A 13,963-nucleotide genomic window follows, 5' to 3' on the forward strand; every position below is an offset into this window, starting at 1 on the left:
GACCCCCCCTCCCCCGCCCCCCGAGTGCACAAATTTTTGTGCACCGGGCCTCTAGTATATATATAAAAGCCTAATATGCAAATTTCCCTGTGGGAGTTCGACCGGAAGACCGATTGCTCACTATGATGTGCTCTGACCACCAGGGGGCGGTGGGTAACGAAGGAAGGCCCTGATGGCCAGCCAGGCAGAGACCCTACCCATGCACGAATTTCATGCACCAGGCTTCTAGTATAATGATAAAAAAACCCAGATGCTTGTATGTAATGATAAACTCAACATTTTTAAAAAAAATTTTCATGTTTAACATTTAAAATATTCAAATAACTTTAACCATGAGCAAATGAAAAATCAGTTAAATTGGATACTTGCATATTTCTTGTAGTATAAACATGATATATAATCAAAAGTACTAGAGCACTTCATTTTTCTGATCCCCCTTTCTTCAGGATTCTCACTCATCAGTGGCCTTCATCAAGGCCTGTTTCCTGAATTTTGTTAGTTGATCAAAGTTAATGTAGCCTTAATTATGCGAATCAAAATAAATGTAACACTCAAATACTGTTATATTAGTAAGTGTACAAATTGTCTAATTGACTTTATAGTGTGTCTTTAAATATATATATATATATATTGATTGATTGATTTCAGAGAGGAAGGGAGAGAAAGAGAGAGATAGAAACATCATTGATGAGAGCGAATCATTGATCGGCTGCCTCCTGCACGCCCCCTACTGGGGATCGAGCCCGAAATCTGGGCATGTGCCCTTGACCAGAATCGAACCTGAAACCATTCAGTCCACAGGCCAACGCTCTATCCACTGAGCCAAACCGGCGAGGGCTATGGTGTGTTTTAAGTATTTTAACACAATAAGCGCTCAGCCTTTGTCTTCCGGATGGAAAGTATAGTATCAGTCACCGGTGACTGACTGGGCGCTTAATGTGTTAAATAAAAATAAAGCTTAACTGTCTCATTTCCCCCTTATTTTTCTAAATTCCCAGCTCCCATGTACTGTCTTATTCCGCAGGCTCTAATCCAGTGTGAGCAGCTGAGGAGTGAGCTGGAGAGGCAGGCGGAGCGACTAGGGAAGGAACTGGCTGCTCAGCAGGAGAAGAGGACCGCCGACAAAGAGCTGATGAGGAGCGAGCTGACAAAGGAGCGTGAGGACATGGGATCCAAGGTACTCCAGCATCGGCTCCTTGTCCACATGGCAGGAGTGTTTGCGGTGGAGCCACTGATGGCTTGTAGGCTGCAACTCTTTTCTTTTTTAATACATTTTTATGGATTTCAGAGAGGAGGGGAGAGAGAGAGAGAGAAAAAAACATCAATGATGAGAGAGGATCATGGATCGGCTGCCTCCTGCACACCCCACACTGGGGATCGAGCCCACAACCCGGGCATGTGCCCTGACTGGGAATCGAACCGTGACCTCCTGCTTCATAGGTTGACGCTCAACCACCGAGCCATGTCCGCCCGGCTGTAGGCTGCAACTCTTGAATGAACTTTAAATTTTAAAATCTTTTAGAGTCAAATTTCTTGTAACTCAGAGTTCGTAAACATTTTCTACTTTCCATGTGTTTCTCAACGTTATATTCTCTGACTTTTGCAAATAGAATAATCCATCTGATTCCAGTAATCAATTTGAAGACCCGGGTGGCTGGAGCATAGGAAGTGAGGGACAGAGTGTGGGGGTTGAGTTGGGAGAAGTGTGGAGGGGCCAAATCATGAAGGCCCTTAACATCCACATGGAGAACTTTAAATTTCACCCAAAAAGTGATGGGAGGCCATTGAGTGGCTTTCGGTGAGGCAGTGTCATGAGGCCTCTTGCACAAAACACTGAAATTACGTGGCTATGCTCCCTGCATGCCTTCTTGTGCAGTTGTTAGTGAATAGTTTTTAGATCTTATTCCCCTTAAAAGGTTTTCCTCTTTCTCTGCTTTCTCTACGTCGATATTCCTGATTTGAGAGAAGGATGAGGTGTGTCTTTCAGTCACTCTGAGTTTAAAGCACTTTTGAGGCAATGAGGGTGATACATGCAGAAAGAAGCTGGAGGCAGGGTCTAGAGCTCAGCAGAGAGCTGCAGATCCAGGTGGTTTTAGCTCTAGTGGCTTCATCCCGGGCATATGGTGTTGAGTTCTAGATCTTCCGCTCTCCACGGAGCTCCCAAACCAGCCTCCTCCCCATCTCTTCTCGCCTAGCGGAGCCACCATTCATCCAGTCGCCAGCTCAGAAATCATCCCTGTCTCCTCTCTCTCCCCCCCCCGACCCTCCATGTCATCATGTCACCGGGCGCCTAGGAATTTTATTACTAGGGGCCTGTGCACAAATTCGTGCACGGGTAGGGTCTGGCTGGCCTTCCCCGATAGGAAGGGCCTCGGGCGGTTGGCGGCCCCGCCCCCTGGTCGAACTCCCAGTTGAGGGGACGATTTGCATATTAGCCTTTTATTATGTAGGATTATTTTAAAAATATATTTTTTATTGATTTCAGAGAGGAAGGGAGAGGGAGAGAGAGAGAGAAACATCAATGATCGATCGGCTGCCTCCTGCACACCTCCTCCTGGGGATCGAGCCCGCAACCTGGGCATGTGCCCTGACCTGGAATTGAACCGTGACCTCCTGGTTCATAGGGTCAACACTCAACCACTGAGCCAGGCCGGTCAGGCCCCTAGGAATTTTAGATTGTCTGTCTCTCCAACCCACTAGGATCCATCGCTCACCCTCTGGTGATTCCTACAGCCCGAGTGCTCCCCTTGCTTCCAGTCTCACCTCTTCCCGACTGCTCTCCACACCACAGCCAGGACAGTTTTTCCAAAATAAACATCTCAGTATGGCAGTCTCTTGCCTCTTGCTTTACCATTCTTTATGTCTCCCTGCAAGCCCTTGGCTAAAATTCAGGATCCTCAAGCGCAGCATCAAGTTCTCCATTTTCCTTCCCCTCCTTGGCTCTTCAGTCTCATCTCCCTTGGCCTTTCTTTCTTGCATTGCATGCTCCTTTAAAAATATATATATATTTTTTATTGATTTCAGAGAGGAAGGGAGAGGGAGAAAGAGATGGCAATATGAGTGATGAAAGAGAATCATTGATTGGCTTTCTTCTGCATGCCCCACACTAGGGATGGAGCCCACAACTCGGGCATGTTCACTTGACCGAATCGAACCCGGGACCCGTTAGCCCGCAGGCCGACGCTCTATCCACTGAGCCAAACCGGCTAGGGCCACGCTATCTTTTTATTTCAGGATCTTGCTTGTGCTTTGCCCCCTGCCTGGAGGAGTCTTCCTCTGCCCACTCCAATGGCTCCTTCAAAGTCCTTCTTGGTGCCACCTCCTCTCACAGCCTCCCGAGGATGAATTAGGAGCCTCTCCCAGAGGCTCCCAAACTCAACTTATTGCAAGTTCCTGTTGAATTGTCTCCCCTGACTTACTATGAGTCCCCTGATGGTATGGCCTCTTAACACCCTCATAGCTTGGGACATTCCGCTCACATAAAATGTGCTCCATATATTTTTGTTGAATGAACGAATATAATACAAGAGCTCCATACCATTGGAAAGGTATGAATAAAATGCTGAGAATTCAGAGCATCAGAATCCCTGTCTGCAAGAGATCATGGAAGGCTTCTCAGAGAAGGTGGCATCTCAACTGAGCTTCACAGACTAGGGGGGGTTTAGTAATGCAGAGGATGGGGAGGAATTCTGGGCATACCGACATGACCAAGGCCTGGAGGGAGGTAAACCGTGAGCTGAGAGAAAATGGTATCGATTGCAAAGACCAGCAACTGTTCACACGTAGGAGATTTTTGTTTTCTGGTTGTTTAGTGGAAAGTTTTGCCTCACTGGGTAGTTCACTGTGTAAAAATATCTTGACGAGAGTCCCTGCTAAGAAAGGACAAGGGAGGGCTGCAATGCACCAGGCACTATTCCAGGTGCTTCCACAGGTAACAGAGCCTCTTCCTCATGCTGACAATTCTTTCATGAATAACGGTGACAACAGAGACGCAATGTATTTCTGAGGCTGAGTCACGTGTCTTGCCCTCAGTGAGTCTTGGTTGGCATTTGATCTGTAGGCCCTGCCCTAAGTACAGGTGCAGGAGTAAAGGCTGCAAGTGGTCCCAGCGCTGGGGTGGGTGCTGTCACCAGCAAATGGCAGAAAGTGGCGTTGGAGTAAAAGTCTTAGGGTTGAATCTAAATTGACCTGACTGTGACCGTGAAGAATTGAACCCCTCTAAATTTCAAGGGTAAATAATGGAGCTGATCTACTCAATGAATTGCTTGGATTCGGTAAGATAATGTTTTGAGAGAACCTAATACAATACCTGACTTCGAGTCGACATTTCATACATTTTAGCTTGTGGCTTATTAGATAGATTTCCTGGGTCTTCATGTGAGTAAAAGCACAGATTTGAATAGAAAGCCTAGCTCTACTTTTTAGTTATTAGCTTGAATGAACTTGGGCAAATTACCTAATTTACTGAATCTCACTTTTTCAGTTGAAAATTAATCCAATATAATTCTTCCTCCCGGGGATTAAGAAGGAATGTATATCGTACTGCCTCACACAGGCAGTTCATCGGAGAGGGAGATGGACCGTTAATCACGATGTTGTAAATGTCCTGTAGTTACTGCCGGACCTGGCTTCCCTGCCTTCCAGCAGCAAGGCACGCTTGCTTGCACTTTTAGATTTCCTTCCTTCCTTTCTTTTTATTTGTCTTCTCTCTCCTTTATTTTAATGTGACAGTTTCATGTGTGTGGGCAGCTCTAGGTGCGCAGATGCCTTCTGCCCGGACAGATTTTGAATCATTCTCCCGCGCAAGGCCCTTGCTGTGTGTTTGTTGTCCCAAGTGATGGTCTTTGGTTGCACCGAGCCCCTCGGGCTTGTGCGTCCAATCGGTCATTCGTCATCTGTGTACTGAGCTCCCATTGTTCGTGCATTTCCTTACCTGGTTCCCTGGATAGTAGCCCTTTGCTAGAATCCTTCATTCCTGTGCCTCTTGTGTAGGGAGCACCGCTTCGTCCCGTGCTCAGCACACCATGGGCTGAGTCAGTGTAGATTTTTCCGGGCTCTCGCAACCTGGGTGTCCTTGTCTCTGGCTCGCCCCTGTCAGAGTTGAAAGGACTTACCTGATCCGCCGCCCTGGGCACCGGCAGTGTCGCAGCTGTCCCTGTTCCTGCTGGCGCCGAGACAGATGTGGATGGAGAAGCTCCCGCAGAGCCATGCTGGCTTCCAGATGGTGGGCGTGGGGAGAAGAAGGTGTGACTCGGAGGGGAGGCTCGGGGGTGGGTGACAGGAGGGAGCAGACAGGTAACGGGCAGAGGAGAGAAGTGGGGGCGGCAGAGGGAGGGGTCAGATGGAGGGAGTGTGATATGCCACACGCCTTGTCATGCAAACAGACTCAGTATTTACAACGAGCGCTTCTCCTAACATGTCTAACAGTCACTCCAGAAACCACACAGTGATCATATGTTCACCGTACATATCTCCACAGAAGTCACATGTGATTTTTAGTAGCTGGTCATTAAAGTTTGGTGTATGGTTGCTGTATGGTTCCAGAGAAGCTATCATGACACACTGAGAATATGGATATTCATGAACTTGAATTTTTATATTAAGGAACTTAAATTAATATTTTTGATTTGTTGCATTGAGCTTCTTCTGACCTTTAGGTTTGAATTGGAATGTGCGTAGGATGGTTTGTAGCGTGGCGTTAGTAAAGATAATTTTATGTACAAATCAGATTTGTAGCCAATCTTTTGATGATACGAAGGACATATAAACAGCCGTAAGTCAAATAGACGACTGTCCACAATCCCCGGGAAAGTTAATGCGACTACTGTCTCGATGAGAAAATAGCCACCGGACTCATTATTTTCATATGTGGCAACTGGAGTTATGTATTTCAAAGGCAACCTTGATTTTATCACACAATTTTAGTCACTGACTTTAATTGTAAAACTGAATTTACATCCACATCATTGTGAAATGGTAGAATTCAAATGCTATTATTTCAAATTTGCTCTCAGTCTGTGTTTTAACAGTTTAGAAACTGATGGATAGCCCTCTATGTTTTGCTCTGGGTGAGGCAGCATTGCTTCTTCATGTTAAAACTGCTAGTCCGGCTGGCGTTGCTCAGTTGGTTACACATCGGCCCAGGCATTGAAAGGTTGCTGGTTCAATTCCTGGTCAGGGCACAAAACTGGGGTGTCGGGTTTGATCCCCAGTTGGGCACATATGGAAGGCAACCAATTGATATTTCTTTCTCTCTCTCTCTCTCTCTCTCTCTCTCGCCTCCCCCTCTCCCTTCCTCTCTCTAAAAATAAAAATAAAGCAATAAAATAAAACTGCTAATACAAATAAGAAATTAAGAGCCTAGAAAATGTTACTTACTGGGGAAGGGTACAATGTAATTGCAAACAATAAAACTATGAAGGTTAAATCTAAGATCCGGAAAGCTGTTCTAACACCGAGAAGAGAAACCAAGAACCTGGTACCCATGGAGTCCCGCAGAAAAGCCATTTATTCTAATTATTTGTGCATTTAGCAAACATTTGGTGCCTCTCGAGGAGCGTGCCCTTGAGGCTCCTAGAAGTTCTGTGAGGAAGCAGACACTGAAAACAGCGTGAGAAGTGCTGTGCAGGGGACGCGGAGGCTGGGTGTCACAGAGGTGGACAGAGGTGGTTGTCGGAGCACCTGCCCGAGTGACAGTGGAAATACTCCAGCACCAGGACCGCATGGACAGCAGCCAATGACAATGGGCGGCGGCTGCAAACAGCAGGCAGGGCCACCCAGTGCAGGTTCCCTGAAGAGCCACCCTGAGTATATGAAGAAGCTTCCGTTTGAGCTGGGAGCTGGGGGCCAGAGGAGCCTCCTGGAGGAGAGGAGATGTGGCTGAGGGGACTCCCACGGGAGGGGTGGGCCAGGAGGTCATGGGAAGGCTGGGGGACCTCGGAGAGCCTCCTCTCCGGTGGCGTTGGGGGAGGGACTGCATTTCATAGGCCACCAGGAGCTCTCTCTGAAGTGCCTGCCCCTCCAGCTCTCCCAGTCATCAGCCCTCTCTGCCCTGTGTGTGGGAGAAGGGTTCAAGAGCTCTCTGATTCCCTGCCACCTCCTCTGAAATGCAGTCATGTCCATCCCTCCCATAGCTTAGGTGTCTGCTGTCAGTCACCACAGAGTTTCAACCAACACTTTGATTTGATCATCGTGTTACATGTTTTCCAAAATGATGATAGAGACCAGGGAGGTACATACTTAAGTCATGAGGGAGAGATGAGTTGAAGAGGCAAAGAAATGGACATGCCCAATCCACAGAGAAAGGACTTTGAGAGAGCTCAGTGGCTGAGACCTTATGGACTCAATGTATTTTTAATATTTAGTTGTCAAATGACGTTATCACTTAGGACTTTGACTTCCTCTTTCAGATGTTGGCTCTGTCTCAGAACATTGCTCACCTGGAGGCCCAGGTGGAAAAGGCTACAAGGGAGAAGGTTTCAGCTGTGAACCAACTAGAAGAAACTCAAAACCAGCTTGCTTCCCGGGAAATGGAAGCCACAAAGGTACAAAGACACATTTTAGCTTAATAATTATTAAATATTTTCCTTGAAACTTTTTGTCCTAATGTACAAAGCTCAGAAAGAAGTTTGGAGCAGAAAAGTTTATTTCAATATAATAAAAGTCCACTTAATTGTCACTCAGCAAACATGTACAGTACTTCCTATTGGCTGGTTGCTGCAAACACTGTACAAAGATGCATTAGACACATATAATATTCTCAAAGAGCTTAAGAGGTCAGTGGCTAGACAGACTTGTAAATGAGCAAGCTTTATTTAATATGGAATATTTGATAAAACTTGTTTTTTTTAAATTTGCTAATTAGGAGTAATTTTTGCCAGAGATAGCATAGGTTTGATCATCTGATCTTCATAATAACACCAAAAGACATATATTTACAACATGAGGCATGTGCTTAACATGAAATTTGCAGACTTGGTCTCTTTTTCAGACTTGGTCTCTAAAATCAAGGTTCTACTACTACAGCTAATTATTTTATTGGTCTTTAAATTTATACTTTAAAAGTCATATTTTTTGCTGTATGGGTATCACAAACTTGTGAACCTAGAACTAAAATGTTTCCTAACTGGCTAATGTAAGGTATGTATTTAAGAAACACTAGAAGTCCATGTAGATTTCAGTAATCAATTGCTTTAACACTAAGAAATTAAACAATGGCATGCATGATGTAATAAGTTAAATGAATTCTTTTTGACCATGACACTCACAAATTATTTTAAAATGGATACCCTTTTGATATTGAATTTTATTTCTCAACGTATTTTCCTAAATTTTGACCTATTGTATCCCATTGTTGCTTTATAATTTATTAATTAAAATGAACTTTCAAGTGAACTTTACATTAGGAAAGGGAGCCTAATTTTTCTTTTTCTTCCTTGACTTTAATCAAGCTAGCAAATGTAGACGTTTAAAAATATCATATTTACCCACATAATAGATGTGTTTGTGTGAAGAGAGGGGTAGAAGTAGGAGAACTGATGCAGAGGCATGAAAATGGTTAACCCAGATTTGTAAATGAAAGCTATGGCAGGAGTTTTCAGTTCATCGTAGGCAAAGAACTTTCTGTTGAAATATGTACAGTCAAGAATGAGCATAATTTGTCCTTATAATTGTCCAAAGGGACTCAGGCATCAGAGGAGTGCCTTGAGATTGCTTCCAACCTCAGGATAACATAATTCTGGTCCAATTTAGTTTGTCGATTTATTTTAGATAGAATTTAAATGTTATGGATAAACTTAGCAAATGCTAAACTGAAAGCAGTAAGGCAAGGGAACTTTAAAAAGAAAATGAAGGGATAAAATAATTTTCAATAAGACCCAAGGCTTAGACATTTGTTACATATAATAATTTTGTGTTGGTGTTGGGTTTTAAACACCGTGATTGTATAATTGTTGTATAATTATTATTTTCTGGTATTATCAAGTTGGATATTTTCATTTCATTTGTGTATGTAAATCAAATCGATTGAAACAGTGAAGAACTAAGAAAGAAAGTAAATTAGGGACCCTCTATTTTTTTCTGTCACTCTTAATTTTTAAACGTTATTTGGCTTTAAAAGTAATGCCTTTATGGAAATTACTAATTTTTTGAAATGGGAAAGATCAAGTCACACATTGAAAGCATTTGAATTTCAAATAGAATCTTTAGTAATTTTATTCTTTTTCTAGCTTATGAGGTCCACTGGGGGAAAGCTTATTGGCTTTTTTTCTGTCTTGTCACTATAACTTTGGAACAAGATTAGTTTATTTTTTAAAATATGTTTTATTTGAACATAGGAAATGCATACAGGTTTTCTAAGGTTCTAGTACCTCAATATGTATGGTACTAATTTCCAAAATTCTAATCGTCATTTTTGGAGAAATACCAAATTTGAAAAGGTTTCAGACAAGTATAACCATTGCAGGACACATGATTTTTAAAACTCGTCTTTGTCCATTAGGGGCTGACTGAACAGATTCGTGTATTCATCCATCTCTCTACAGGTTTTCAGTTCTCCCAGAGGCTTATCATTTCTTTACATAGATTTATCTGCTAATTGAATTTTCCAAATATGGTCATGTCTGTAGAGATGACAGATTGAAAACAAAACTGTAGGAAAGACACTTTTAAGATACTATGTGTGTTCATTATTTAATGATACATTAGAATTATTTCCCTTAAATGTACACTTTCCTTTTATGCTAAATCTACAGTTACAAATGCAGAATGTGCTTAGTTCCAGCCCATGACCTTTACCAGGCAATCTTTCTTAATTTAAATACTGTGTTGTGCATGATAAGATTGGCATTGTCTAAAAAGCTTACAGTTAATACGGGCTACTACACCTAACTATCAATAATATAGTCTAATAGCAGAGACAAAAATTTCTTTATAAATTTTCTAAGATAAAAGCCTACCTCTAAAGTCTTTAAAGGAAGGTTTTATAATACAGAGTGTCCATTTAATCATAACAATTTAAATGAATAATATCATAGCTTAATATTTTCATTAATAATTTTACCTACTTAAAATTGCGATGACAGTGCATTTTGGATGGTAATATGCAATTGAAACTATGATTTTACATAAGAAATCACGGACACATTACTTAAATTCCTTAGTGTGTATTTCTTTATCTATAGTTTGAAATTGTTATATTCAGCAATACCTGCTGTTGCCTCCACATCTTAACAGAATATTATATTGAATATTCTAATAGGAAAAGTGCCATTCTTAGAAAAGTTGTGGTGTTTTTTATTTACATGCCCTCTAGGGGGCACCAAAAGATCTAATTGCAGGCATTGGCTGGTAGATTCCAGCAGCTATTGATCTAGTTTTTATAATCTAACAGGTGTGTGGGGAAATGCGCTATCAATTGAATAAAATCAAAATGGAGAAGGATGAGGCCGAAAAGGAGCACAGAGAGTACAGAGCCAAAGCTAAAAGGGATCTTGACATGAAAGACCAGGTAAGCGATGGCACAAGTGAGCAGCAATGAGGACATTCATGCTCTATCTCAGCGGTTCTCAACCTGTGGGTCGCGACCCTTTGGGGGTCGAACGACCCTTTCACAGGGGTCGCCTAAGACCATCGGAAAACATATATATAATTACATATTGTTTTTGTGATTAATCACTATGCTTTCATTATGTTCAATTTGTAACGACATTGGGGGTCACCACAACATGAGGGACTGTGTTAAAGGGTCGCGGCATTAGGAAGGTTGAGAACCACTGGTCTATCTGAAGCTGATGTGGTTTTATTCCTGAGTCATTCATTTCTATTATATTGTTTCTAATAGAACGATTTAGTTCATACTATTAAAAGAATTTCAGTTTTAGTTGCCTAAAATTATCACCTTTCACACGAAGTAGTGAGGATACAACTGCCTGCATATAAATTTCCATTCTGACAGGTCATAAATATACATTTGGATATGTGGATCTATTACTTACAAAAGTTAAGAAAAATGTTCTAATGCGCAGTTTGAACCTAAAATATACGAACATAAAGTTCTCGAAAGATGCCAACTTGAATCCAATTTTAAGTGAAAAAGTTTAAAATTTGTAAGATGAGATGAGTTGATATGTAAATATGTCAATCAAATTGTTTGTTGGCAGAGTAAACCCAGTTTTAACTAAGATAACCGTGAATATGTTTGCTCAGGATGCCTAAAAACAGCGAAATTAGAAATGTTCAAAGAATTCTGCTTATTCAGTTTCAGTTTGCGCAGGTGTTTTTTATGTTATATTTTGTTGAGATCATATAGATACCCCAATTTTAATCGACAAAGTGGACAAAAAGTGGAGGGAGGCCGTTCTAACAGGCTGACTTGGGTTTTCTGTTTTTATGTTACAATACAGAACACTGGAGGCTTTAATTCTTTTCATTCAAAGAAAGCAGGGTGACAAATCCATTCAATTAAAATAAGACTGAGGTCTTAGTATCAATATTTTAAAGAAATTGCTGCAATGGAAAAGTAGGCAGCCCTAAGTGAATGAAAAACAAACAAACATGTTCCGGTTCAGAGCTTTTTGTCATATTCACCAGCATATTTTCCCTTTCAACCCGATCGAGTCTCTAGGACACAAACACAATTAGGCAACATATTGAAAATGAAAGTAATAATGACACTTAGGATAAAAGTTTGTCAAGTCAAAATGGCAATCCCTGGCACTAAACGAAAATCTAAACAAATAAAAGCAAATTCTGCTTTGGCCCCACTGTAGTCAAAGCGTTACAGAGTTCTCAGTGTTCAGAAGAATCTTCGTGATGAACGTGTACAAAGAACGGGGCTGTTTTATTCCACCCAGTTGGGGGCGTGCCTGGTAACGGAATTGACAGTCCTTTTTATGAGGGACCGAAGGTTAGAACTACCAGACCTACCACGGAGCTTCCCTTCGCTGATGTATTAGGACTTTTTAAAAAGTACCCTGTTTGCATACTCACTGGCACCATTCTATACCTTTTGTGTTATTCTATAGCATCTGCCAGCACAACGTGTTGGGCTAAGTGGAAAAATCTAGCAAAGAAGAGTTTCTGAGTTATTTAGAATTACATTATAATCTTCTGGAGAGAAAAAACACTGTAGGAACAATAACATTATGATATCACTTGTAAATGAAAAGCATGTGAATGAGTCTTTGCCGTATTAGTCTTTTGGCATTATTTCTCACGCAATGAACCGGCGATGGTGCGGAGGCTAAAGGTGCAGGATTTTAAAGGGAGCAGTTTTCATTTGTAAACAACTCCTGGTAGATATGAAACCCTAACAGTTTTACAATGATTTTGAGTGTTGTTTTATTTTTTTATGTTTAATTCTTTATTGTTTAAAGTACTGCCTACAGTATTACCTATGTCTCCTTTTCCCCCACTGACCTCTCCCCGGCCACCCACACCCCTCCTTGATTTTGAGTGTTTTAGATAGAGACGTGAATTTTTAGGAGATCAGAGAGTTGGGAATGAAACCTCTGGACCGTCACGTGGTGTGTGTGATGGCCCTGTGACCGTTGCCTACAGTATTACCTATGTCTCCTTTCCCCCCACTGACCTCTCCCCCGTCACCCCCACCTCTCCTTGATTTTGAGTGTTTTAGATAGAGACGTGCATTTTTAGGAGATCAGAGAGTTGGGAATGAAACCTCCGGACCGTCACGTGGTGTGTGTGATGGCCCTGTGACCGCTGCTCCTTGGACAGAGTGTGAGGACATCTTACAGGCAGTCCTTGTCCCTGTTCTGTGTGAACAGACAGTTTCAGAGAAGCGAGCGGCGGTGTCTCGTTCCAGGGTGACCTGGGGCAGCCGAGCGGCCATTGTTCTTCGGTCTTTCAGCCATGACATGACCTTCTGTCTGTGAGGCCCACACGCTCCTCGGCTTGGCCACCATCTGCCCTCGGGAGAGAAATTTACATTTAACTTTCAGCAGCTGGGCCTGCGGAGCGTCGATCTGAAATACCTCGAATGATAGGAAGTGTGTTTAACTTTGTAGGTGTTACACGTCGTGCCATTCAGGGTAACACGATGGCTCTCTCGGTGCACGGACAGGCTGTTCCTGGCAGTAGAGTCATCGTATTCACATCTCATAACACAGATTTGTGTTCATCTGACCACTTGGTGCATTTCTCAAGGAGGTGGGAAACTGAGATTGGAATGTGGTGAGAACAAGGGCTTTTTGATGTACACAAACCAGGGCCAACGGTCGGCCACCAAGTCATTCTCCCCATGACCCGAGCCCTGGCGGTGGCATAATCAGGGAGAAAGGTTAGGAGGGTAACAATGGCCGTGTCTTCCTCACACTCGCTCCTTTGTAAAATGGATATTGTGTCAGGAATCCATGGTGGATTCTCCTTTCCATCAACTCCTTTGTACTCCTCCGCTCAGAGAGCTCCTGTCAGCCTCACAGGATGCTGCTTGCACATAAAAAAATTAGAAAAAAAAATGACATTTGGTAAGGAAGACAATGAAAAATCTGCATTTTTATTTTTATTAGAAACTTTTTGTAGGCTATAAGCGTGCACACACACACAGACACACACACACCCTTAGGGGAATTTAAAAACACATATGGGGATGAAGAGAATATTATAATGAATTCCCTCATTTTCGCAGCATCGTCATTTTGCCAGTCCTTTTCCTCTATCTCCCTTCTTTTCTCTCCTTCCTCTGTCTTCATTCTCACCAGCCTTGTCTTCCCGTCTTCTCTGTCTTTCTCTTTCTCTTGTTGTCCTCTTCCTCCAGTTCTTCTTTTGGTGAAGTATTTAAGACAGATCTCCATCCTATTCACCCATCAGCACTTCTGTGTACATCCAAGAAATACTCGTTTTCATAATCACTCGGTCATTTTCACACCTAAGAATATTAACAGTAATTCTGTAATATTATCTAATGCCCAATCCATATTCAACTGTCTTTCATCAACTCAACAAT

General features: G+C 42.4%; 1 protein-coding gene across 1 annotated transcript in view; it reads left to right on the forward strand.

Annotated features, from left to right (window-relative positions):
- Window positions 1–13,963, forward strand: part of SDCCAG8 (serologically defined colon cancer antigen 8) — a 98,614-nt gene that overhangs the window by 57,856 nt on the left and 26,795 nt on the right. The window contains exons 10-12 of the mRNA XM_014530102.1: window positions 999–1,177; window positions 7,410–7,544; window positions 10,391–10,507. Of these exons, the coding sequence (XP_014385588.1) occupies window positions 999–1,177; window positions 7,410–7,544; window positions 10,391–10,507 (431 nt within the window). The remainder of the gene's footprint in view (window positions 1–998; window positions 1,178–7,409; window positions 7,545–10,390; window positions 10,508–13,963) is intronic.

This window comes from Myotis brandtii, unplaced genomic scaffold (assembly GCF_000412655.1).
Source record: "Myotis brandtii unplaced genomic scaffold, ASM41265v1 scaffold717, whole genome shotgun sequence".
Taxonomy (NCBI): Eukaryota; Metazoa; Chordata; class Mammalia; order Chiroptera; family Vespertilionidae; genus Myotis; species Myotis brandtii.